The sequence below is a fragment of the Belonocnema kinseyi genome, chromosome 2 (genome assembly GCF_010883055.1).
Source record: "Belonocnema kinseyi isolate 2016_QV_RU_SX_M_011 chromosome 2, B_treatae_v1, whole genome shotgun sequence".
NCBI classification, from domain to species: domain Eukaryota; kingdom Metazoa; phylum Arthropoda; class Insecta; order Hymenoptera; family Cynipidae; genus Belonocnema; species Belonocnema kinseyi.
The window spans coordinates 59409100-59436671 of record NC_046658.1 but is presented as its reverse complement, the minus strand read 5'-3'; the positions used below and the strand labels follow the sequence as shown (position 1 = coordinate 59436671).

Here is a 27572-nt window from a genome sequence, read left to right as displayed (position 1 = left end):
CCTAAACGTACTTTATTGTACTCTAATACATTTCCCAAAGTTTCAGCTCGATATTTTATTTACAAAAAAAGTTCTGAGGTTCAAAAAAACATTCAGTGAACTAAAAATCTGTGGTCGGTAATATAGGTATTTAGCTGTGTCACATGCCCTTAATGATTGTTTTAAACTCCACGAAGCAATAGTAAAAACTCTTTTATGCAATAATTAAAATGGACCTTCAAAATTCTACCTACTCTTTCCAGTTTTGATTTTTGGCACCAGGCGGTGGAAAGTCCACTACCATGTCCAAAAGACGATATTTTAGCATAAAATGAAAACGAAACAAAATTATCGGCTTTTTCCTGGTGCTTAAAATTCCAGACAATTTTTCGACCAGGGACCACCCTGAAGTTTTGTTAGCCAGCTTTGGAAAAAATCTACTTTTCTTGGGACTTATAACCGATTAAAATACATTTTTTTAAAATTCAACTACGTAAAAATTGAAAGACTTGCAAAATTTTCTAATTGTAATGTACTTTTATCGCTAAAAGCTGATAGAAGCTCAAAACATTTTTTTGTGTGCCAGGTAAAAGAAGATGATTATGTAAATAAAAAGTAACAGAAAAGCTTGATATTAAAAAAATTCAACATTTCAATTTGATTAAAAACAAAAACTAAACAGACACTAAAAATCTGTGAAAAATCAATTTCGGACAAAAATCTCTTTCATATCGGATATTCACCTGTGATAAGATTCAAACTTGATGTAAGGCGCCTTTAAGACTTTGACTTTAAGATTTTTGCTTGGGGCAGGTGGACTACTCTGTTTCAGATTGTTTGTATCCTTGTGAGACAAGTAGATTTTATCCAGCCACGTTTGGAGTTTCTCGGGGGCCCAAATGGGAATATTCCAGTTTTGAGCGTTTTTAAGCGGATCCACGGAACACTGTTGGGGCTGTATCAGAGCACGCTCCAACATTGCATCCGCTCGCGATTTCTGTAGAAAGAAACAAAAATAATCGGTTAGTACATGACAGTGACATATTGTACAAGGATTACCTAAAATCGTCCAGAATTTGATCAAATCTAGGGAGAAAAATGGATCAATAAAGGGGGAAACACTTACAGTTCTTTGGGTAGGTTGACCCCGTAGATTCGTAGAATTTGAAAGGGGACCATCAGCATTGAAGTAAGGTGTCGGGGGAGTCGGCGTTGGAGTTGGGACCTCTATGCTCCGAAGCGAGGGGGGCCCCCCGCTTCCACCACTGGCATAAGCCCATTTGCGTTTATCTGAATTTGCCTGTCCGGATTTATCGACTCGGTCGCTGATCACAATATGGACGTTTCGTACTAAAAATACTTCAACCGTCTGCAAAAGACAAAATTAGAAGTTTAAATACATGTCTTGACACTTTTAATACGGTAAATAGGGAATCAATCAGAGTGAATAATTTCGTAGATCCAAGACCGTGAGGGAATCGTAATATAAAAGTATGTACCAACGTAAATGCTGTATACCAGAATTGTCAATCGTGGCTTCATTTGAAGGAGTTTTCTGCACTGTTTAAATTATGATTTTAAAAATTGAAAAAAATTCAGATACACATGAATTTAAATTTTGTTTCTAATCGAATCGAAAGTGCTTTTAAAATTGGTCGATTTTTTATGAAATTATGAGTATATAGTGCCATGACAGGTGAAAATTGTTTCCGCTACCTTCCGCCATATAAACCCTTTCCAGGTCACACAATCATTTAACGTAACGATTGCTACGAAAACTTGCGGTGTTTTTGTTTTCACATTTCTATTTATCGTAGGTGCTTTTAAATTATAAGATTGCTTTACATCATTCTGGCTGTTGAAAAATTGCATCATCTTCAAAATAAAACTTCGTTCTATTTATTTTGCAAATATAGAATTACTTTTAAATAATATTTGTTTAAATTTGGATCCATCCAAAATTGAACGTTTTAGAAAGACTACGATAGCTTTAAAATTTGAATTACTTAAATTTCTGCTCATTTCTACTATCAATTACTAATAAAACAGCTGTCTAAATCAAAATGATCTGTACAAACAAGATCCGCCCCCATATACAAAAATAAATATTTGACAAAAGCGTATGTTTTTATTAATTCAATAAATTGCATAAAAACGGTAAACAGGAACTAGGCTGAGGTCTGACGTTAGATAAAAAACTGATCTGTACTTAATTTGTCATTGCTCAAAAACAAGGCTTTTCCCGCAAGCTTTCAATATTTTTGTAAAACCCGCAAATGGAACAATAATACTGATAGAAATATTTTAAAACAATTTCCTATCGATTTCACCTCTTATCGATTACACAAATCTCTATTGGTAGCTCCCCCCTCACACCAAAAATCAATAGAAAAGAAAGAGTTAAAACTCCAATACACATAGGATTTAAAAACTAGAAAAATCTTTACATTTACCTACTCTTCTATTTGAAAAAATAAAAAAACCGGCATCACAAACTCAAGTCCAATCAAAACAAATACTTCACAATCGTCAAAACTTTCGGAACTCTCAGAGCGGTGCAATCAAAGAAAACCGAAACTGCAACAACTATCGCAATGGCGAAAAACTAAGTACGTTGCAAAAATATTTTGAGCAGGAACGAGCGCAAGAAGTCTTGGCGAAAGTAGTCCATCGGTGCATTTGGAGTAGGTGGCGCATGTTTGCGGTTTAGTAATCAAAGCCACGTAACGAAGAATAATCCTGCGAACGGAGAAACGAGAAAGAAAATTAATTCCACAACCGAGTTTAAGAACACACGTGAGTAAAGAACAAATATCGAGACCTTTTAGATTCTCTTTCGCACTGATAGAATGACGAGAACTCAACACCGGATCGAGGGGAATCCGGGCGAAAGGAGTTTGAATTTAGGTTAAATTACGCTGACGCAGTCGAGGGCGATTTTGTGAGTTAGCAAGAAAGGTGATTAAGTGCGCGAGCTGTGAGATGGAATTTAATACCCAAGAATTTTATTCTCAGAATCGTCGTCGGGCGGCGATGTTTGTTCGAGCCGCACAACAATGGTCGTCGCATTGTTGTCTTCTGTTTTAATTATACAGGCACACATGTCCGTCGGAGATACTACGAAAGTTGAGTAGAACTCTGGGGATAACATGTGGCAAATGCAATAATTGAACGCTGGATGTCGGAAAAATTAAACTGAAAGCGGGCGTTGTCGAGGCGAACTTACTCGAGGCTGGGAAGAGTCTTCTATGGCAGGCTACTGTCAAGCGCTTCCGAAACTCCGAAAGGTTTGCACAATCCTCGCGATGATTATACTCGATTTTCAAGTCCGTCAAGTTGATTTTTAAGAGTCACATGACGCCCTCAGGATTCCTGAGAACGTGGAATAGCACTTGGGGCCGGAGGAACATTTTTTCACAACGAAAAACGCGGAAGAGACCGAGACGCAACGCACTGACTCGCGAAACTGTCACGTACAAAATGGCCATTCGCCGTTAGCAGCTTGCTTCGTGGGCCTCGAGGCGGCGCTCGGTTTGCAAAGCTTTTCTCGCGCGAGCCGGCGAGCGGGAAAATCTTTTTTTTTTATCATTTGCCGGTTTTATTTTTCCGAGGAAAAATTAGAGTTAGAAGAAATTAGGGGCTGTTGAGGTTAGGTTTTTAAATTATGACAAGATGGCGCTCGATGTCTGTTGATTTTGTTCATTATGTTTGTGAACAGTAGTGGTTTTCGGAAATGTTTCCGGGTTTGATGACCGGAATCAGAAATTTAAGGAAATGTTTCCAGTTGTATATTTTTGGGACATTTTTTGAATTTTTGTTGCTGTTTTAAAAAAATTAATTTTATGAGGAGATCCTTATTATTTCTAGCAAGAGTTTTTATTCAATTTTAAGAGAATAACGTGTCGAAAACTTCAACATTCTTTGTATCTTGAGTAACACAAACGTCAGAAAATATCAGATTTTTCAAAATTCACAGAGGTTAATAATTCCAATGGGAAAACTTTTTTCTTCTTCAAAACTTCATTGATTTTCGTAGATTTTTTTAGTTAAAAAATTTCAATTTTAATAATTATAGCATTGCATTTGTCAACAATTTCAAACTATAATCCTTAATTTTCAAATATTCATAAGTCAAACAATTTTTTCGACAACATTCAAACTTTTTCGGGAATATAAATTAGTGTGAGACAAATTTGAATAAGGTTTCCGATTTAAAATCTAAACAGCAAAAAAAAAAGTATTAAATCCTAACTTAAAGAGTGTTAGGCCCGTAAAATCCGGAAATTCTTTTTGAAAATTGGAAAAAAGGCACATTTGATCAATTCGATAGCTTTTAATACCGTACACGAGGTGGCGTTGTTCATTTCTTCGACAATCTCGAATTTGTTTATCAAAAACGGAAAACGTTCCATCATGCCGGGAACCATATTTCCCGACAACTTTCCCGCGATATTATCGAGCGTTTTCACAACATATACAGTAAAGTAAGCGTGACTTTAGAATTTAGGGCGTAGCCCCCGCAGCGTAGCAACAGTGAGGCAAGTCTGGCCACAAATCTATAGTCTGTTCACCTTCCTTTGCTCACAGTTGCGATTAAATTTAGCGATATGCTACGAGTTTAGCTAGTTGGACATTCACCCCAAAATTCTCGTTTCAATTTTACAAACGCAATCGAATTCTCGAAATCAATGTGCTTTATAAATTGAAAATAAAAAAAATATTTTAGTAATGTACATATACAAGTTATGACAATGGAAGTATAGCGGAAACGGGAAACTGCGGGAATACTGGTTTGCCTTTTTTTATTGTTTTATTTTTAAAATGCAGTAAAGAAACAAAACTGGCGTCATGAACCTACCAAGAATAACAAAAGATTCCGACTGCAAATTACTGGCAAATATTAATTAATATAAAAATATCTTGCCGTATTTTTCAAGAAAGCAATTCATTTAAAAATGTAAAATGTAATGAGAAACTTAATCTTTTGTAATCTGATTTAATTGTTAATATTATCAATAACAGTTTAGAAAATTAAAGAATTATAGTTTCTAAATATGTACAATACCGGTTATGATTTTCATACTAGTTTACCAAATTTATTTTCGAATTGACTATGTCTGAACCTTGATCAATATCACGTTTTCATGATTACTTTTTGCATGTTGGCAAATTGAATAAGAGACTGCATAAATTACGTAACGCTGGTGAAAGACAGTTATGAAAATGGAATCCTTGCAAGAATAAGTCGCAAATAGCTATGTAAACAAATAATAACTGATTGTAAAACCTAGTAATTTTATTTATATTCTCTTTTTTGAATTATTTGAAATTTAGAGAAAAATTATCGGGAAACTACAAGGGTTTGTTTTGTTTATCAAGTTACAAAAACGAGAGTACCTTTATTCTTTTGGTAGAGAAAATGTTTTGAATTTTTTACTCACCCCTCCGAATTCTTTGATTTTTCCCTCTAGCTTGGCTGAAAGGGCATGATTCTTAATATCCAAATAAAACGTTTTATTCTCCAGTAACTTTGGCTTCGGAACGTTCTGAGCTCGACTGACTGTAAAAAATAAATATATAATCAATCATTTTTTTCAGAGTGCCTAAAACATAATTACCCTTACTTTTGGAAGTTCCTAATAATTCTATTTAAAGCTGTTTTTATACGAAAATGAATAATCTAAACAATAAAATGTCATCATTTAAAACAAAGAAAAACTGAACATTTTTGGGTAAACATAACCTTGAATTTAAGGAATTCAAATTTGACATTTTTCTCCACTGCTCATGTTTCTTGGAATTATTCTAGAAATACGGAGCAACACACAAAGAGACAGTAATAATGGTAATAATTTAGAAAGTTTGTAATGATACGAAGCGAGGAAGTATAAGGAGACGTGAAGGATGTGGGACTATTTTTAGTAGACAGACGATTGCGTAAAAGTTTATGTAAAAATGTAGTCAACATACGAGAATTTCTGCCGGTTTCCTTGGTATTATTTTCCCGCTGTTTTCGCTCCGGATGCTGGACCTTGGATGGCGATACCATCCCTATGCCATACACCGCGCGGCCAGCAATATTTTCTTCTCATCGGATTTTTCTCCCTGTCCCAAACTTTCCATTCTACATTCTTGCCTCACTGTCGCATCACAACTCGGAAATGCATTTTTTACCGTTCACCACTAACCAGTCGACGTTAGAAGAAGCTAATGCTTGATTTCATTTTGTACATAACGTAACGGTATATCACGAGTTTTATGAATTTTCTCCATTCGCTTTAAACGTGAAGGTTGTCCCTTCTTCTTCTAAAAAAAAATAGTCGCGAGTCGAGTTTTCCTCTCGGGTTAGGCTAGGATGCGCAGAATGCGCAGTGATAACAAAATTAAAAAAAGGTTTAAAAGAGTTCAGTATTTGAGAACTAAAGATTTACTGAGCCTAAATATAGAAATTTATGCTCATTTTTCTTGTGAATTGTCGAATTCAAGGAGAAGAAGACGACAAATGATGAAATGGAAAAACGGTGTAAATAGTGTGAAGTTGGCAGATAGACTATGGAGGTTAGGTTATCTAGTCACGTGGTCAAATTCAAATTTGTCGGAATGCAAAATGTCTTTCCAGAGTTGTAAGGATTATTGACAGAATTAAATTTAGTATCCACTAATTGATTCCCTTGAGAATATTTGGGTTAATCTTAAAAAAATGTTTGACAGTAAGTGAATTCATTTTACAGGAGAATCCTGCTCGCGCGAAGTGCACTTGTGAAAATGACTGGCAAGTTTTATGAATGTGTTTGTGTTGAATAAACAGGAAATTTTCTTGGAGTTGAAATTTGTTTTCAGCGTTTTCAGCTGACATCCACGTGCAATCAATATGCAGATCAGAGAGGAGGTGAGCGGATATGAGATGGGAATATGCGGCATATGCCCTGAACATGATTATGTTTCTGATTATGTCGGAGTCGGATTATGTTATTCCATGCTGACCAGTGTAGCCAATGACCGAGAAATTTCCCGGTAAATTCGATATCGTCGAGAATTTGTCGCAAAAACATCGGAATGATTCATTTTAATTACATTTCATTATCTTTGAACATTTTTTATCAATTGTTTTAGAAAGTAATAGCCAAAAATAATGTGTTCTGGCTGTAGATGATGATTTTACAGTAAATCAATACAAATTATACAATGTAACATGTTGAAAACTATTTTGTTTTATGATTTAACCTGTTTTTTCAGTTCTAAAAAGTCAGAGAAACTTTGTGGGAAATTTTCGAAGTTGCCGTGGTAAAATTCGTTTCGCCCGTTAGAATGCGCTGAAACGTTACGTTGTCTCACTCTGGCAACAGTAATGTTGACTCGCCGCGTGCGTGCGTGCGTGAGCCAGGCATGTATGGCGTGGTGTATATTTACATGTGTACTTCGCTGATTCTAAGATTAAATTTTTTTCCTATACATATTTCAGATTATCAACATCTAGCTCATCCCGATGTCACTAAATCATTTACATTAATTAGCTAATGGTCATAGGTATAAGTCGCATAAGAGAACACGGACAATATCGTTGAAACATAACCTATAATACTGTCATTTCTCAAGTTCCTTCACTTCATAAAATAAATATTTAAACAAAGATAATATATATGCTTTCAATATGTTCAGTACCAGAAATATTCGTGGAATTAGTAATGTCAGTGCTCTTGTCAAACGACAACTTCAACAAAATACAGTAACTGCAAAGAAAGAGTCCACTGAAGTTCAGTTCAAAGTTCCATGGGGTATTATTGCAGGTATGAAAATTCGACATTATGGTGTCATCATTTATTTTGTTTATTATAAAATCCATTAAAATCTAACAGTTCATATTTTTCCGTTTGCATGTACTTTAGTTCGTTGTTTTTCAAAAATGTAAGATTTTGGATATTAGTTTTAATACTATGTTACATTTCATCTTGAATGAGTAAAATACCAATTTTGTCACAAATCAAGAAAATTCTAGGTTATGGTGTCGAAATAATTTTTTACTGAAATATATACGTCATTCTATCGTGGATCAATAATTATTTTTTATGGATATACATATCTTGAAAAGTTCTAATAAGAGTACCTTTTGCTCTTTTGTTATATATTGCATTGTTTACGAGAAAAAACTTATGTTAAAAAATTTTTTGGGGCTGATAGGATGATTTTTCCTATAACCGTGGCTACTTGTATCGAAATTTCGGTACAAAAAGCTGAATTTTTTTGTTACAAATAAGAGGAGCTGGAAAAGGAGCTTTTGTACCGAAATTACGGTACGTTTAGCTGGATTTTTTTTCGGTACGCGTAGACACTTCCTTTCCTTATGTAAGCAGAAACTGTAAACAAATCTGGGGAAAAATAAAAAGGTGGGGCTTCTCAGAAAAACTTCTTTATGTTTTTCATCTAATTTCGAAAACATGAAAAGAAGATTTTCAATTTTGAGGCCTGGAAAAATTTTGCGTGATAAAAGTTTTCCTCGTAAACGACACAAGATATAAAAAAGATGTATTTTTTGTATAAATTTTCTTCATGTGTAAACGTTTGGGTAACATGTTTTAGCTCGTTCGGAAAAGGCCGCATTTTAGAAATAAAATGCCGTTCAATTTTTAAGAATTGCCCAATAATCTTCGAATGATTGTACCAAATAAAAATGCGATCAAAGTGTGAAATACGTGTTCCTTTATTTTCACCATTCTGACTGATTTTAAATTGACTTGGTGAATGTTTTTCCATTTTTTGTAAGGTTGATTAAAACTGAAGTTTTTGCGCATTTGAAAAAAATTATAAATTCGAAATTTGTGAAGTATATTTTTTCTTAAAAAATAATATTCTAAGTATCACAAATACTAGTAAACAATAAAAACCTCAATTTCAAACTATTAATTTGCAAATTGTTTAATGTAAAATTAAAAAAAATTCTTTATCTTTGAAAACGCTAAGGTAAAAATGGTAAACAATCTAAACTTTGAATCTGTTGGATTAACTTGCAATTCTTTGCACTTGCTTGCAATTTTTTTCAAGTGTTTGCAATAATTCTCCATCACATGGGACTTTTGTGCAATCGCCATTAGGTATTTTTACTTCAATGAACAGCTAATTTCACTTCGTAGATTGCTGAGGTAAAAACAAGGGACCAAATGCATGGGATCCAGTTCATTTTTTCATTATTTTGCTAATATCTTCGTAAAAGCACATTTTTTCTATATAAGTGTATTTGAAAAAAATGATTTTTTAATTAATATTTATTGAAATAATAAAATGATAATAATGATTATTAATTACAAATATATTACAGAAATAAAGTTTTGTCCCATGCATTTGATCGATTGTTTTCCCCTCAGCTTTTAACGAAATGAAGTGAACTGATGGTTGAAGTGAAAATACCTAATAGGCGCAAACTTTTTTAAATCGTGGCAACTAAAATAAATTTAAAAAATACAGATTTAAATTAAGAAGGACATGAAATCGGATGCTAAAATTTTAATTTTTAGGAAAATTGTGGGGTGATGGAAACAAACAACCAATACTGGCTCTACATGGATGGCAAGATAACGCCGGCTCGTTTGATTTGTTGGCTCCGCTTCTGAAGAATCGATCCATTCTAGCCATAGATGCACCTGGCCACGGTTTATCCAGCTGGCTTCCAAAAGGGATTCCCTACCACGATTCAATGTCCATCCACATAGTCCGGAGAATAAAACGCCATTTTGGCTGGGAGAGAATCAAACTTCTTGCACATTCTGCTGGTGCTTTAACTAGTTTTAGTTGCGCTTCTATGTACCCTGATGAGATTGAATTTGTCGTTGCTATCGACGCTCTTCATTATATTCCTTTAGATTTCTCAAGACTCTTGAATAGAAACAAGAAGATTGCGAGACATATCGATACCTTTTTGGACCAAGAAGAGAAAAATTCTCCAGCTCCTTTTCACACAGAAGAAGTGGCAATACAGAGGTGGATTAAAGGCACATCTGAATCCTTGAATGAAATTGCAGCCAGGACACTGCTCATTAGAGGTGCGACGAGGAAAGAAGACGGAACATATTCTTATAATCGAGATCCGAATGTCAGACTTAATGCTGCAAATATCGGCTTTACTATTGAACAGTTGAGGGCGTCAGCTGAGCTTATAAAATGTCCTTATTTAGTTTTGAGAGGAGCAGAGTCAAAAATGGAAGAAACTCTTTTTAATGGTGTCGCCGACATAATGCAAAATGGTTGTAAAGAGTTTTCTCTTCACACTGTTCCTGGAACGCATCATTTGCATATGGTGAATGCTGAGGGAGTTGCGGAGATTGTTAATCCATTCTTAGATCGATACGATAATTGAATTTAGTAATTGAGTAGACCATCATTTTAGATTATTTATTCTATTCTAGAGAAATAGCCACTACTTATGATTCATGGAAGAGCGTTCTTCATATACAAAGAAATTCAAGCTTGTAATTTGATTTTGTTTAAATATTTAAATTAATTCAAGCGTCTGCAATATTAATTTCATGTTTTCGCCAGTGGAGAGTTTAGAAATAATTATATATTTGCAGGGGTGTCGGAACAATTTTTTTCATGGGTGGGCTCACCCAAAATATGTTCAAAAATATAAATTTAAGATAAATATTATGTTTATTTTGTTATTAGATTTAGTGATTTGATGGGTGGGCTCAAGCCTACCCAGCTCACACGGCTTTGGCGCCCCTGTATATATGGTGTCATTTTCATAGACGACAGTTTCTCCTAGTGGGATACTACGGTGGTTGTTTAACTATTTTTGAAACTCTCTCTGTATATTTATATATGCAGGCTGTTCCAGTCTCAGGTGTTTATACGGATTTATACGGCTATATATAAATTTTAAAAATCCTGAATAGTTTACAACTCAAAAACTAAACCTTCAACTGATTTTCGAAAAAAAGGAATTTTAGATTGAATAATTTGATTTTTATACTGCTATATAAGGCCGGAGATTTGAGTCTCGGACATCCTGTATATACAGAGTAATGTACGTATTTATTTTTTTAATAACTCACAATTAACCTTATTTCTAAGATTGCGCTAAGATTTTATTAGTTTCCTATCTTTGTTAATTGATTTAACATTACAGAAACTGGAAAGTGTTTAAATAATTGTTAATTAATTCGTCAATGTACAAAAATAAATTACTACATATTTTTAAAATATACATTCTGAGGTTGATACCAACTTTTTGTTTCTCCAGGTTTTGGAACAAAAGAAATTTGAAGTTATTATTTGGTTCAAATAAAAGCTTTTAAGTAACTGTTTGAAATTGCAGAAAGTTTTCAAAGCTTCCTGCTTTTTTTTAAAGGAAAATTGTGGGGTTCTCCCGGAAGACAACCATTTTTGGCTCTTCATGGATGGCAAGATAATGCAGGATCATTCGATCTACTCTCTCTCTCTCTCTCTCTTAATAAAAAATTCTTCAGTATTGGCAATAGACCTTCCAGACCACGGATTATCGAGCTGGCTTCCAGATGGAATTCCCTACGACGACACAACAAGAATTCTCCTAATTCGAAAACTCAAAAAGCATTTTTGCTGGAAAAAGGTAAAATTTCTTGGACACTCAGCAGGAGCACTAACAAGTTTTCTCTACGCTTCTTATTTTCCTGACGAGACTAAATTTGTCATTGCTTTAGATATTTTACATTATCCGTCGATTAATGTTTCCCAGCATACAGCTCTTTATGCCCAAACTATAGATAAGTTCCTCGATTTGGAATCTAAAATTTCATTAATACCAAGTTATCGAGAAGATGAGTTTGTACAAAGGTGGATCAAAGGTACGAATAATTCATTGGATGAAATTTCTGTTCGAATTTTGATGATTAGAGGAGCCAAAAGGAAAGAAGATGGTACTCTTTTTTTCAGTAGAGACCCTCAAATTAAACTAAATATTCCAACTAGATCAATTTATACTCTAGAGCATTTAAAAGGGCTTTCAAAACTGATCAAATGTCCTTATTGCGTTCTAAGAAGTACAGAAACTGTCTCAAATGATGAATTTTCGAATGATGTTGCAAAGATAATGGAATCCTGGAACTCATCATTTGCATCTCACGAATTGTAAAGGCGTTGCTGAAATGATAAATACATTTTTTAATTGATAAGTATGATTAAATACAATAAACTTAAAAGATGCCTTTTTTCGCTTTCGAATATAAATTTTATTTAGAAAACTAGTCAAGTGAACTTAATGTACTAAGAAAGCTGCATTTCAATAATGTTTACAAGAGGTAGAAATCGTAGACTTTAGTAAAATATGGAATGTCTCAACTCAATCTTCCAATAAAACTCTATTTTTTATACATTTGTCTTATTCTAGTATCGACATTTACGGATACAGATCCTTGATATAAAATTATAAAACTTGCAATTTGAGTTTTTAACGTCTTAAAAATACGAGAAATTTAAGCTGCCTCTTTCAATTATCTAAATTATCAAAGATAGTAACAGTTTATAGAGATTTTCAATTATTGTGAACAAAATATTCGAACCAATAAGAAAAATCACGGCTTCCACGGTTTTCTTGGCGAGTCCTTTTGCTTTGTTTTGTTGAGTTGCATGGGTATTCTGGGCGAGTCCTTATGCTTTGTTTTGTTCAGTTGCAAACTCTGCATCGGATCGCACTTTTGTGGAGATGCTTTTGAAATTTCGATTCGAGGCACGTTTAGTTCTCGTACTTGAGGTTCTGTAAAAATGTAGATTCAGTGGATAAATTTTCAAGAGTAAAACTTATATGTGACGTTCCGCAAAGACAGAATATTCTCTGTAGCTTCTGTGAGCCTGAGAATCTTCAGTGAATATTCAGAGATTTCTATCGGTAGGGAAGTATTTTAATTTTTTTTTTTATTGTCTCAATTCGACGTATATAGAGGAAAAAAAAAGTTTCAACCCAGCATGATTCCTTTTCGGACAATATTTTCACACAACTAAACTTCTTTTCAATCCAACTTATTTAGTATCGATTTCGATTTTCCATGGTGTATTTTCCTTATCATGCACAGATACCATTTTTTAAGTTATCTCATTTTGCCTTACCATCCTTGCATCTGTGAATTCTCAAAAAATGTGAGATATTTTTTCAATGCAGTATTTTCTGAACGAGCGCAAGTAATCGGGATTTTTTATTCAACGTGGAAAATCTTACTCTTTCAATCGATCTCAAGCAAAATTTTAATTTAAAAAATTAAATATTCACCAAAAACTGAATGGTAATATTAACTATATATCTAATTAGTTTTGTTCTTGGTAAACTCCTGGACCAGGCTGAAAACAATCATTTTAGAAAAATCGAATTTTGTAATATATTGCTCTTTTGTAATATATTGCATTATGTACGAAAGAAAAAACTTATATTAAAAAAAATCTTAGCCTCAAAAATATTTTAGTCTGCATAGAAGCATAGAACTGATAGAATACCTTTTTTATAGTAGCGAGAACTTTTAAAAAATATTGGAGAAATAAAAAAGGTGGAGTTTTCCTAAAAATCTTCTTTTCGAGTTTTCCAAATTCGATGGAAAAATTAAGAATATTTTCTGAAAAGCCCCACATTTTCTATTTTTTCTAATATTTTTTTACAGCTTCTGCTTATATAATGCAGACATCCTATCAGTTTGATGGAGGCTCAAACATTTTTTAGACCGGGGATTTTTTTAAGTATAATTTTTTATTTTTTTATTGCAAATGATGCAAGATATCACAATATATAGAATGGTTATAGAAATATAGAACAATATTTATAATATTGTTATGATATAGAACAATGGGTGACTAATAAAAAAACTCAGGAGATATGTAGTACATATTAACATTCATTAAAAACAAAATGGAAAGAGCGGTTTTTGAGAAAATACACATTCGAGAATACTTACGCTCGTTCGGAAAATATTGCATTTTGAACAAAAATTCGGTAGATTTTTGAGAATTCGCAGATAATTTTCAAAAAATTGAACCAAATAAAAAAAATTGGTAAAACTGTGAAATACGTGTTTCTTTACTTTTTCAAATGGGATTGGTCAGTTGGAGCTTTGAAAACTCGTTTTACGAAAAAACGCATCTAAAGTTAGCACGCTTTATGTTTTTCCTTTAAATAAAAAATTTACCAATTTCCGATCACTTCCGAGACATAAGTATAATATCACAAGATAGAGCATAGATTGACGTTTGATTTCCCGTAAGAGCCCAAAGTTAAGTTAAACCCAAAAATAATTGCACATCCAGTTTCTCCTTTGTATGTGTTTCGAGGATGCCCCCCTGGTTACTTTCAGACAAGAAAGAAAAAATCATACTACGCGTTTTTGAAAAAAAAAAGATTTTTTCATTTGTAACTATTAAAAATATCATTTTTCTCGAAAAAGATGCAGCATATGAATAGCAGTCCATAGTTCAAAATTGTTTCCCCTTCTAAAATATATAAAGTTGTACCATTGCCAGATGTTTATCTTGCATAATTTAACAAATTTTTCCAAAAAGATAGACACAGTCAATAAAAACCAACTTAAATAGCATTTAGTTAAAAGAAATTGAACAGATTTTTTTAAAAGTCGGTTTTTAGTTCACTGACTATGACAAGAATATGTTACATGAGATTATTGAGGTTCCTGTACTTCAAAGTAAAGAAAAATTGGTTTTTATCTCTAAAATTGAAGAAATGTAATTTTTAACGATTCAAAATGTCATTTTTCTCGAAAAATAATCAAAATATGAGTAGCAATTCATATTTGATTTTTTTGTTGAAATTGTTTGTTAAATTGCACAAGATATACATCTGGTAAGGGTACATTTCCATAGATTTCCGGAAGGAGAACAATATTGAGCTAAGAATTGCTAATCCTGTTTTGCTTCGTTTTTGAGAAAAATTAGATTTGAATATCTAAAATTAAACAAATGTTTTTTCTCAAAAACGCTCTGTACGATTTTTTTCTTTCTTGGCTTAAGATAACCGGAGGCATCCCGGAAACACTCACAAAAGAGAAAAATGATGTACAAGTACTTTTGGGTTGAACTTAATCTAGGCTAGCCGTGAAAAGCAGTACTTTTGATGTGGCCCCTTTGAAGAGGGCCCTTTCCTTTCGGAATGTTATATATAACATTAGTAATTATTTTTAATTAGGTGGCTTTTACACTTCAAGTAGTAGTATCGCTTTAGCAACAAAATGTGTTGTTTCTAGAGAAAATTAGGCGACTTGTATTTTTCGATTTGAGAAAAAAGTGTCCACAAAAGTACGAATTTGAATTTTGACGTTTTTTAAGAAAAAACACTTTCTTTCAACTTTAGTATTTTCTGACTAAATTCCGATATTTACATTATTTATTTCAGATCCTGATAAGTTTGACCGTTCTCTTCCAAGGTCTGTCGGCAAAAAAATTCAAGCGTCATTTTTTTGTTGAAATTTAATTTTTATATTTAAAAAAAAAATGCTGCCGTATTCTTAATTTTAATCTTTATTCAAATTTTCCACCCGACTTTCAAAAAGAATTGTAAAACTCAATAGAATTGGACATAGAAATTTTAATATGTGAATTTGACAAAAAAAGAAAAGAATACTCGTAACTTTATGGAAAAAATGTTTGTTATTATATCGGAAAATTCATCGAAATATAGAAATGGACCGGTAATGCTGTGGGAAGAACGGTAATGGGCTCTAGAGAGAGAAAAAACATTTGAGACGTAGACCTATCTCTTTCTAGATAAAGCTGATTGGTCGAGAATATTTTCGTTGGGTGAAGTTTGGCGTAGCACAGGACCGTGCTTTGTGTCGCGAGTGCCCCAATAATGTGATGTCTATTGCACTTTTCAGAATTGATTGATTTATAATTTATTGTAAATAAATATAAAAAATGTTGGCAGTCTGTGTAGTTTGTGGGCGTTGTCAAGACGTTTATATGGGGATATGTTTTCATACGTAACTTAAGTTATTGAATATAGTAAAATAGAAAGTATTACAACAATAACAAAAACTCAAAATATGAAGTTTTGTACCTATGCCATACAAATGGTTATTTTTAATGTTATAGAAATATTGTTCAAATTTTGGACAGTTCTTACATTATTTTTGAACTCACAAAAGGATTATTATTGTAGCATTTTCAATCCAATTTCAAGAAGAATTGAAGGTTACCAAGTTTTTAAAATAATCTATCTGAAACAGGTTATTTTACGTGAATGTTCTTTAAATTTCAATTTATTATAACTAAAAATTTCTAATGTATTGTTTATCTTTTTTTTTTAATTAACCGTACAGAATATTCAGGTAATACCCGGGGCCACCAATACACTGGACAGAGTCCTGAAATAGATAAAGGCAGGTCTACGTCTCATGTTTTTTCTCTCTCTAGAGCCCATTTCAGTTCTCCCCAAAGCGTTACTGAATTGAAGTGTAAAACCTGCCCGATTTGAAAAAAATCTACAAATGTTTAAAATAATAAAAAATGTTACCACGTATTCTTCTGGCAGCAGGGGAAAAGAGCATTCTCGCCTGAGATACTGGAAGAATATGACTCGAATCGACACCAAAAGATTTTCTACCCTTCTGAAGTTTGTTCTGCGTTGGCGGGTTTTTATAATCATTTTTCTTACTTTGGATTCCCGAGGTTGACGGCATATTCGTATGCACCGGAATATTAGCATTTTTTTCCAGTGACCTTCTCCGCTTTTTGTAATATGTCTTGCTTCTCTCCTGCGCTTTGCTTTTCGCAAATCGACCTTTCTTTTGAACAATGTTTTGATTTTCGCTGGAAAGATCAATTTCCCTAATCAATTTTGAAACCTCCGAAGTTGTAGATTCTTGTGTGAAGATGTTAGACATTGATAAACTTCTTCTCAGATTCTTTTGAGATGTCTCCTCAAGTAGAATCTTTCGCTCCCAATACAAAAAGGAATCATCTTGACTATCGGTGGTGGCATTAATATTCTTCGGTTCGTAACTATCGTTATTTCGAATGAAGCGAGGAGTCACGGCGTATTTTTTCTTCTGGGGGTTGCCAGTATATTTATTAAAACTAGAAAAATCACAAACTTCAGCCGAAAAACGAACTTTGTTTTTCTTGGGAGAACCAGTAACTGCTTCTCTACAACTAATTTTCTTCAAATAGATGTTCTCCTTGTTGGATTCAACATGAGAAATCGGAGGAAAATATTCCTTCTTTTTCCCTTCACTCTGTGGATCTAACTTTGAAGCAGTTTTCGGAGTTCTTATAGAATAATGCCATTCAGGCTCTGACTCGCTCTCGATACGTTTCTCCGGTTGAAAAATACTCCTCAGCTGTCTGGCGATCGACTCCACAACCATTCCAGTATTGTTCGAATCGATATCACTTGAAATCGAAAACTCTACGTAATCGATGAAGCTGTCTGTTACGCTCGAGTGCTCCACGTAACTGTACTCAGTTTGCAAAGTGTGAAGCAGAACTAGAGCGAGCTGATCTACTGTAATTTGTCTCGAGGACATTTCTAAAATCTGTGCGAGGGTTTTAATCGTCTCGTTGAATAGATCAGTCTGGGGCAAATGTGGCATCGAGCTTTTCCTCAATTTCTCAACAATGGGCCCCAATTGGGGACCCGAAATTTGGGGATTGGTATTGCACAATATAGTCGACTCTTCCAAAATTGTTGTCAAATGTTGGAGATGAGGTGGAAGGTTAAGGTATATACTCGACAAATGGAAAGGTTCATTCGAGGTAAACCCGGAATCAGAATTTTCAGATGGTTGGCAGTCTGCGGATTGGTCGGTTTTCGGGAAAATTGTATTGTTATTTTCAGAGCACTGTTTTTTTAGAGGAGATAATGATAAGCGCAGGGATTTGTAACTTGTACTGCAGGTGTTCAATGTGCCTTTAGCCTCAGCTTCAGGACTGGACTCGCAGTCTGCAAATTCCTCCTCTGAGGAGATTCTTTTGTCCAGATGATTATTAGGGAGGAGGTGGAGATTTGTTAAAGTGGAACTTGGGGAATAAAAGGAGGAATCAGAGTCCAAAGCACCATCTATAATGGTTGACCCTAGCGATTCTACAGATTTATTTGCAATTGCTCCTTTGACAGTGCCTGCTGCGAGAATGAACGATTGTGATCTGTCTTGATAGAATGAAAGAGTATCATTTTTCGATACATTTTTCAAGTAAGAATCATTGGCTTCAAGTCTTCTGAGTTCCGATTCATCTGTATTGGTGGGCAAGTTTGCATCTATACTGGTGAAATTTGTAGAGTTAAAAGTTGTAGTACTGATATCTGATGTCCGAAAAGCGTTATTGAAAGCGGCGTGCTCTGATTCGCCTGAAAATAGAAGGAAGTAAAAAAAAATTTATATCAATAGGACTGAATTCATATAAAATCGGGCAGATAGTCCATGCTCAAGCCTTACCGATTTAAGAAAAAAATGTTTTGACAAAGTTATGAGTATTTGAAGTTAAAAAATTGAAAACAAGGATCATCAAAAAATAGAAGATAGAAAAAATAGAGACATTTCAACCAAAAAAGATAAATTTTAAACAAAACTGTTGAATCCATTAACAAATAAGATTATTATTAACCAAACAGTTGAATATTTCTAAAAAAAAGAATTTTAAAAAACATATTGGAATTTTTACCCGTGAAAGTTTGAAGTCCAATTCTCAACACAAATATATGAGTTTAAAAAAAACGTTAATTTTCTACCACAATAGTTGAAATTTCGATCCAAAAAGACGAATTCTGAACAAAATAGTTAAATTTTCAACCAAAAACGATGGTTTATTAACAAAATACTAAAAGTATAATCGTGAGGAGGAAGCAAATGCAAAATAAAAATATACATAAATACGAAGCAAATAATTTACTAACAATAATATTATGTCAGGGAAACCGTAAAATTTGATTTTCGAAATTCGCGAATTCTCTGACTTTTGAAAGCTTTTTTTTTAAATTCCTGAATTTTCCATGGCCAATGAAATTCCCTGACTTATCCCCAATTTCAAGGGTTTTCCCGTTTACAGGCCCTCTTTAAATAATTTGGAAAATTTGTTTAAAGTTCAAAATTGAAAAATCATCGGCGGTTTTTCTAAAAACATTCAATGTCAATTTACTCAAAACCCATGTCATGCTTTTTCTCTTGATTTTTTTTCTAGATTCGTTCTAATGTAAAGTTTTGGAAAGAGGAGATAATTTTTTGCCTACAAAATAAAATTCACGTTTTTTGTCAAAAAAAAAACAAAAAAAAACAAGAAAAACAAAACAAAAAGGACGTAATTTAAGAGGCTTAACAGTGTGGTGGTGGAGTATAATAATTTAGTAAGCTAGAGGAAGTGGAGGGTTTTGATTATTGAAAGAATATCGACTTTTAAAGGAAAAATTTGGATTTAAATGTTGTATCTACAATTTTTCGCAAAAAAAAACTAGAAAATAACGCGAGACAGAAGAGAGTGTTAAGGAACATTTTCCTAAAACTTTTTAAGAGAAACAATTATATTTCATTTACTTTTTTCACATCTTATGTCGTATTTTCGAATGTTTTCAGGAGAATATTTTAAAAGAGAACGACAACATCTATCAAAATCAGAAAGAAAAAGATAAATATTTTATACTTTTATCGAAAATTTTGACCATTGTTTGATGATCCGAATTTCCATATGGTTTTGCTTTCCATTTCTAATGTTCTCTCAAATATTTATTTTGCAATCAACCCAACAACAATCTGGGTTTTTTGTTTAATTCTGACCGTTTTCTTGTAAAAACAGGATGTCTACTCAAATCCTGGAAAAATTCCCTAACAATTCAAGTTTTTTCAGGTATCTCAGGTTTTGTCGAGGTATATTTATTCATCGTACGGAGCCATTCAAATATTTCAAAATTTTTTAAAACATTCGACTCGGAATATGCCTACAGAATTGTGAATTTATTATAAATTTTTTTGTTCAGTTTATATGGATTCAATTATTATGTTTAATTCAGAAAGATCTGACCAATTATATGAAAAGGTATTCTTAAATGTATTAGAATCATCGATTAATTAAATAAATAAATAATACTAAAAACATAATTAATCATTCCTTCAATTTGTCTCTTAAAGTCCATGAATTTGGATAATAATTCAAACAAATTTTTAATTTATCCTTATCATAAAATGTCGTGCATATTTAGGTAAATTAATGTGAGTTCTATATTAAATTCAATTAAACCGCTCTCAATTCCTAACTTTTCAAGTAAAAATATTGTATCTCCTACAAGAAAGATGCATTTTTGACCAAATAGTTGAATTTTCAACAAAAAGGGGATTTTCAAATAAATGCGTGAGTTTTCAACCAAATAGTTGAAATTTTCAACTGAAAAGATCAATTGTTTACCAAATCAGTTTCAAAATGTAATGTTCAAACAACAAAATGTCAACTAAAACGATGAATTTTCCACTAAAATGATGAAACTGCAGGTGAAATAGATTATTTTAAACCAAAAAGATGCATTTTTATCAAGAGTTTAAATTTCAAACCAAATAGTATTATTATCAACCAAAAATATGAATTTTTAACTAAAATAAAAAAAAATCAATTGGAATACTTATATTTGCAGTTAAACAATATAATTTTCAAAGAAATAGTTTAATTTTCAAAAAAAGTGATTAACTTCTACAAAAAAAATATGAATTATCAATGAAAAAAGATATTTTTTCAACCAAAAGTTGCATAATTTAATTTTTAGTTAAAAAATTAATGTTCAAACGAAGTATTGAATTTTCAGATAAAATGATGAATCTTTAAATAGAAAAATTGAATTTTTAACCAAGAAGATTAATTCCTATGGAAACGGACGAACTTTCAATTAAAAAATATCATTTTCGACCAAAAATGAAATAGTCCAACTTTTATTTAAAAAAATTAATTTTTAAATAAAGAGATGATTTTTCAACTAACGCGACGAATCTTTATAATAATTTAATTAGCAGCCACAAAGACGAATTTCTATTAAAAAAATCTGCCTGCTGCGCGGGCACATTCTCATCGAGCGCAGCTCGCCTCTCTCGCAAGTGTAATCGCGCCTACACGGAGCGACCGGGGCAAGAGCTGCCACTGCTTTTGACACGAGCGGTTAGTGTCAAAATAAAAATTTTTGGAATAGCAAGAGCCACAGTTGTCAACGCAGTGACTGCTCGATAATTCCCACGAGCCGCTCGTGCTAATGGCAACAGCAGCAGAAAATTGTCGATTTTACCAGTTTTAGGTTCCCCCGGCTTTTTTTTCTAGAATAATAAGTATTTTGTCTTAAAAATGTGGCAAATGATAGCGAACATGCTAACGGACGTCCCCACACACTTTTTTGCAGGTTAATTCAAAAAAGTTTTAATTTAGCAAAATGTGATTAATTTGCATAGCGCTTAGGAAATAGTATTGATTTTTTCAGTGTTAGATTCCCCCGGCTTTTTTCCTAGGTTAAGAAATATTTTGCCTTCAAAATCTGGGAAATGATAGCAAACATGCTAATGAACGTCTCCACATACTTTTTTTTGTGTTTTTTATCAAAAAATTTTTGAAATTGCTAACAACGTGTGTGTATATTTCGAGGTTATGTGTGTTACAATTCACCCGAACGTTACTTCCAAACTAGACAATATTTTTGGCCGAAAACTTTGGACTTACAAATAAACATAGTAACTAATCTCTCGGAACTAACCTTGTTTGCAGGCAATCAAAAAAGTTTATTTCATAAATAATTTCCAGATTATCGGAAAGGCAGCGATGAAAAACGACGTAACCTCAAAAAAATGCATATGCATAAAATTTTTATTTAGCGCAATACATTTTTTTGTTATTATCCCTCAAAAAAGAGTCCAGGGACGTCCGTTATGTTATTTTATAGCATCTCCGAATTCAGTTTTTAAAATTTTTCATTTTTGTGGAAAAAAAGCCGGCGAAACTGTTAGCATCACATGCCCTTAAGTGAAAATCGCGCTTGTCGCTCGACTCATTCGCCGCAATACCGAATGCTGCAAGTATTAAGGAAAAACGTGACATGATCAAATGTAGTTTTATCATTTAACAGGAAATTTAGAAAAGAGAGCGATAAGCGCGGTTGTCACTAAACATTAGAGCTATTTGACATCAGGCGATATTGAAAATTAACACGAGAGATTGTTTCCAATCCCAAATACGGGCTGTGCTAAGCGCAACACTTACCAAGCTCGCGCTGCTGTTGCCATTAGCACGAGCGGCTCGTGTGAATTTATGAGCGGGCAGTGTGTTGGCAACTGTGGCTAGTGCTATGAAAAAAAAATTATTTTAACACAACCGCTCGTGCCACAGTTTCTCTGTGTAGGACGCGCAATTGTTGGTTCTCGCGCTTCGCACTCGATTTTTTATTTACCTCGCTCTACGCACTCGAACTTTATATTTTTCTCAGATACGTGCATTCGCATATTCGCGATCGATCTTTGCATTTCTCCCACATTCGTGCAGAGAACTTCCAAAATTAAAGATCAAGGAATCGACAAATGTAATTGTGCAATTGTGAACTCTCTTTTGTTAAAGCTCTTTCGGCTTTAGCAAACACATTCTCATCACGTATCTCGTGCTTCGCACTTGATTTTTCCCAAAATGTCAAATTTTCTACATTATGCTCAACACTTTTATATCAAATATAATACATTTTTGATTTATCTCTGCCTAGGATTGGGTATTAAGATTTTGTAAAATAAAGTACAAATTGTATTTATTATGATTATTTTAATATTTGTTTCTTATTTTGCGCCAAATTTTATTATTAGTTGCGCTGAAACATGTATCATTTTAATAAATTTATATCATGACAATTCATAATATGCATGAAAATTGAAACAGTCTTATTCTTATTGCCTTGTTTTTATAATTTTTTAAACTGTTAATCTTTTTTTTTTACAATTAAAAAAAACTACACTTCCTATGAAAAAAATATTCGTAAAAAATTTGCAAATCTTTTTTGGTTGAATAAATTTTGTCTCACTTATTCACGTACCTTGTATCATTGTACTCAAATATAATTTTTTAATGTTCAATGTTGTTTTTCAAAAATAAAACAAAAACTGCTTATCCTACAAAAAAGTAATTCCTGAAAAATTTGCTATTCTTTTTTAGGTGCACAGTTTTTGTCAATCTATCTCTTTTCGTATTTTGTTTTGTTTCCCACAAATGGAGTTATTACTTTTTCATTAGTTTAATTGGGGTTAATTGTTCGTATTTTGGTCGAGTATAAAAAGCTGTCGAAAGAATTTTCAAATATTAAAAAAAAGTGGTCTCGAAAATTGTCAAAATGCTTTAACTTTTTTAAATTTCTTTAAAAAAAGCTGGCTAACGAACTTTTTCTTTCTTTTCATATTCTTATAAAGTGTACCAAAGGGTGATCCAATCGAATAACCTTCGAATGTTACTGTGTTTACAGACTACAACGGCGACAGACACCGACGTAAAAACTATTTTTCCTGACTCAGGGTGTCTCAAAACGTCGACATTTGATGGAATCCGCGAGTCATTTTTGAGTCATTTTTTGTATAAAACCAATACCTTCTCATTAGGATGAGAATGTAAAAAGACGAATATTCAACTAAAATAATTGAATAGTCAACAATTGACAATTCAATTATTTTATAGTGGTTAAATTTTAAGTTAAAGAAAAAGTAATTTTAAGCGACAATGAAAATTACAAAAAAATAGTTACATTTTCAAACGAAGTGTTGAATTTAAACTAAAATGATGAATCCTCAACTAGAATAACCAGTAGTCAGAAAAAACTTCCAAACTTTTTATTAACTACTACCCTGGTCGAAACAAATAACATCTATTACAATTCGAATAATTGAATTTTTAGCTAAATAATTAAATTTTCAAGCAATAAATGTTTCTACCAATACATACGAATTTTCAATTTAAGGACATAATTTTTCAGCAAATAATATAAGTTAAACTTTTATTTAAAAATATTAATGTGCAGACAAAGGGATGAATTTGTAACTTATACGATGAAATATTTAATTGGAATAGTTACACTTTCGTTAAAAAAAAAAAAGAAATTTTCAACAACAAAATTTGACTTTAAAAAAATAGATACATTTCTAAACAAAGTGTTGCATTTTCAACTAAAATGATGAATTTTCAACTAGAATAATTTAGTTTTCATCTAAATAATTGACATTTTAGTCCAGAAGACTAATTTCTACAAAAAAAAAAGAATTTTCAATTTAAAAACATAATTTTTCAACCAAAAATTAAAAAAATTTACTTTTATTTTTAAAAAAATTATAATTTTCACCCAAAGAGATGAATTTTCAACTAAAATAATGAAATTGATGAAATCAATTGGAATAGTTACATTTTCAGTTAAAATAAAAGTAATTTTCAAAAAAAGTTACATTCTCATAAAAAGTGTTGAATTTACAACCGATATTAATTAATACAAACGAATTTTCAAATAAAAGATAAATTTTCAACCAAAAATTAAAGTTAAATTATTAGTCGAAAAAATTAATGTTCAACCAAAGAGATGAATTTTTAACTAAAATAATTGAATATTCAACTGTATAGTTATATTTTTAGTTAAAATTTAATTTCAAGAAAAATAAAAGAATTTTCAAACAAATAGTTAAATATAGTGATATAAAGCTACTTTTACAAATGAATCATTTTTATTCAAAATTACTCATGCTCTCGAAAAAATTCCCTGACATTACAGGTTTTTCAGGCAAGGTATAGACTACCTAGAAAATAATTGGATTTACAAAAAAAAATTAAAAACTTGTACGAAGTAAAAAACTTAAGCTCGCATTTGAAAAATAAAATCCTATTATATAAAAAAATATATATGCTACGAGATAAAAGTGTACAACAAATTAAGGATAATAAATCGTGAAATAAATTATAAAAGGGCAAAACTATATTTTAAAACTCTCTCTCTCTCTCTCTTTGTGATTAAAAGACTTGTTTCGTATTAACTTTTGTGTCATTAAATTAGATATAGCTTGTTCACTCCATGATAGCACGTGGGTGGAGGTCGAGGGGGACAAAGTGCGTACATACATTACAAAAAATGCAATCACATAAACAGATCGTGATGCTAAACATAATGAGAAAAATAAAATAAGAGCATTTTTTCAAAGATATATGTAAAGTTTATAAAAGGCAATAATCACAATAAATTATATTGAGAATCGTCGAATGTGAATCTCATAATAATATACTTTTGCTTATTATATAGAAATAAAATTGGCATCGCTATACAGGTGCAATGGACTTTGAAAGGATGAGATTTGGGGTTAACTTTTCATGATAAAGAATTTATTGTACTTACTATCGGTTGAAGACGCTCGCTCTCGATAAGATTTAGGCATTTTTGAAGTTTCACATTCATAGAGTCAAAAATAATCGCTCAAAATGCACTTTTATTTCAATCGAAGCTTTTAAACGTTTCCCATTCAACAATTCCAAATCCACCTGACCGTCAGCCCTCCTGTGGTATCGGGAGCAACAAGTGTTTAAAATTGTCGTTAGGTGAGTTTTAGGTTATATGTATAGGACAAGGACAGGTTTACGTTTACGGTTCACAATATGCATATTCAAGTGGACAGAAAAAATTGAGAAAAGGGAGCAAAAAAGCAGGAGAAAAAATAATGGAAAATGACAACCGGCTTTCGACGCAGGAGATAAGATAATAACGAGATAAGTATAACATCTCGTTCCTACTTCGTCATCTTTTTCCAGAAATTTTAAATAATTTACAGCTTGTGAGAATAATAAATTTAATTATTTATTCAATTTGAATTTTTTAAACGTGTATGGTTGAAAAAATTGATTCTGCAGTAGTAGAACTTTTGGCTTTAAAATTTTTTAAAAATAAATTTGTAGCAAAAATGAAGTATTTTAATTTTCTCTAATTGTATTATTGTAAAAACTTTAACAACTCCAAAAAATTAATGTTTTCATTCATTATTTATTGCATCAATTCACTTCTTATTAAATTATATAAAACCTTATTAATTCACAAGAAAATTGATTCTTAAAAATTAATGCAGTCTTCGAATTCCAAAAAAGAAAAAGAAAAAATATTTCTAATTATTTATTTTCGCGTGTTTGACCAGGTAACCGTTTGTTTAAACTATCGTTAAACTTTTTATCGCCTTCCACTTATTTTTTACATTGTCATCCTAATGGGAAGGTTTTGTTTTTATGTAAAATTTCACTTTGTCGGCTTTCATCAAATCTCCATGTTTTCAGACCTCCTGAGTCAGAAAAAACGATATTTACTAAGGTATTTGTCTATCTGTCTGTAGCCTATAGTCTGTAGCCTGTAGTCTATATTCTATATAGGCACAATAACTTTCGAAAAATTGATCAGATTGGATACTACTTTGGGGCACTTTTTTAAGGGCTTAAAAACAAGAACGGGTTCGTAAACCAGCTATTTTGGATAAAAATGACAAAAGTGAGCGCATTTTCAAAATTGTTGAAACCACATTTTTTCAAGATTTAAAAATTCTATGTACCATTATTCATAGTACTCAGAAACTCGAACAATTTATTCTTATGACTTTTTTTTATAAAAAGAAAATTATCAGAGTTAAAGAATTTTCAAAACAACAAAAAAAAAAAAACGAAAATTAAAATTTTATGCCAAAGAACGCATGATATGAAAAAATGTTAAGAGAAGAAAAAAGTTAATTTTGAAAGTCGTACAAGATTATCATAACTTTTTAATTTGGTCGAAAAGTTGAAAATTCAAAATTTGATCGTACCACTTGCAAGAAGAGAAAAACGTTTTTCCAACATTATGATCGATAAATAAATTCTTTTAAATAAAATGAATATGGGCAATATATAAAATTAAATATAAAGCCATGTGAATTCCTCACGTTTTCAACAAAATAGACAAATTTTCAACCAAGTAGTTCAATCTTCAACCGAAAAGAAGAATTTTTAACTAAGAAGGTCAATTTGCAAAAAAAAAATTAATAAAATAATTTATTTTAAGGGCATGTGACACAGCTAAATACCCTTATTACCGAACTCACTTTTTCGGTTCACTGAATGTTTTTTTGAACCTAAGAGCTTTTTTTGTAAATAAAATATCGAGCTGAAACTTTGAAAGATTTATTAGAGTACAATAAAGTACGTTTAGGTACTGCATTTTGGTAGGAACTTCACTGAAAATTATTTCATCTTTTTTCTGAACCTCAACAGTTTTTGAACGTTCGAACTTTTTTTATACATAAAATATCGGTCTCAAACTTTGAGAAATGCAAGAGCCGAAAGAAAACTACGTTTAAGTACAAAGCTTAATAATAAAATATGTAAAAAAATATATTTCAACAATCAATTCAAACGGCATCAGCTGGTAACGTTGTACACGAAAATACGAAACCTGGCGGCCACTAGACGAGGCTCTAGAGAGTTCGTATTTTCGTGTACAACGTTACTGCCTGATGCCGTTGGAATTGATTGTTGAAACATATTTTTTTACATTTATTATTATTAAGCTTTGTACTTAAACTTAGTTTTCTTTCGGCGCTTGCATTTCTCAAAGTTTGAGACCGATATTTTATGTATAAAAAAAGTTCGAACGTTCTAAAAAT

The 27572-nt window shown here is 32.0% G+C and overlaps 3 protein-coding genes and 1 pseudogene across 4 annotated transcripts in view; 2 read left to right on the top strand and 2 right to left on the bottom strand.

Annotated features, from left to right (window-relative positions):
- The window catches only part of LOC117167312 (titin homolog), a 15684-nt gene extending 9406 nt beyond the window's left edge, over positions 1-6278 (bottom strand). Inside the window, exons 1-4 of the mRNA XM_033352148.1 lie at positions 5950-6278; positions 5421-5539; positions 1106-1348; positions 723-976 (exon numbers count right to left, since the gene is read on the bottom strand). Coding sequence (XP_033208039.1) covers positions 723-976; positions 1106-1348; positions 5421-5539; positions 5950-6028 — 695 coding nt within the window. The 5' untranslated portion in view covers positions 6029-6278. The remainder of the gene's footprint in view (positions 1-722; positions 977-1105; positions 1349-5420; positions 5540-5949) is intronic.
- Positions 2740-11443, top strand: LOC117167314 (probable serine hydrolase). Of its 2 annotated transcripts, XM_033352152.1 has the most exons (3): positions 2740-2775; positions 7442-7766; positions 9489-11443. In XM_033352152.1, exons 2-3 carry the CDS (start codon positions 7631-7633, stop codon positions 10325-10327), a joined length of 975 nt encoding a protein of 324 aa, XP_033208043.1. In that variant the 5' UTR covers positions 2740-2775; positions 7442-7630; the 3' UTR covers positions 10328-11443. The 2 variants fall into 2 exon arrangements, with proteins under 2 accessions (XP_033208043.1, XP_033208042.1); XM_033352151.1 differs by lacking the exon at positions 2740-2775 and having other exon boundaries at positions 7351-7766.
- Positions 11275-12171, top strand: LOC117182684 (annotated as a pseudogene).
- On the bottom strand, positions 12172-25589 carry LOC117167313. Its single transcript, XM_033352149.1, has 3 exons — positions 25295-25589; positions 16454-18286; positions 12172-12703 (listed from the first exon to the last, which is right to left on the bottom strand). Exons 1-3 carry the CDS (start codon positions 25332-25334, stop codon positions 12522-12524), a joined length of 2055 nt encoding a protein of 684 aa, XP_033208040.1. The 5' UTR covers positions 25335-25589; the 3' UTR covers positions 12172-12521.
- Positions 25590-27572: the final 1983 nt, after the last annotated feature.

Excerpts from the sequence above, each read along its gene's own strand:
- LOC117167314 (XM_033352152.1), top strand. The coding sequence starts at position 7,631 with ATGTTCAGTACCAGAAATATTCGTGGAATTAGTAATGTCAGTGCTCTT. Across the intron at positions 7,767-9,488 it reads TCCATGGGGTATTATTGCAG|GAAAATTGTGGGGTGATGGA; the intron begins GTATGAAAATTC and ends TTTAATTTTTAG.
- LOC117167313 (XM_033352149.1), bottom strand. The coding sequence starts at position 25,334 with ATGCCTAAATCTTATCGAGAGCGAGCGTCTTCAACCGATA. Across the intron at positions 18,287-25,294 it reads GCGAGCGTCTTCAACCGATA|GCGAATCAGAGCACGCCGCT; the intron begins GTAAGTACAATA and ends TTCTATTTTCAG. Across the intron at positions 12,704-16,453 it reads TGCTGCCAGAAGAATACGTG|AACCTCAAGTACGAGAACTA; the intron begins GTAACATTTTTT and ends ACATTTTTACAG.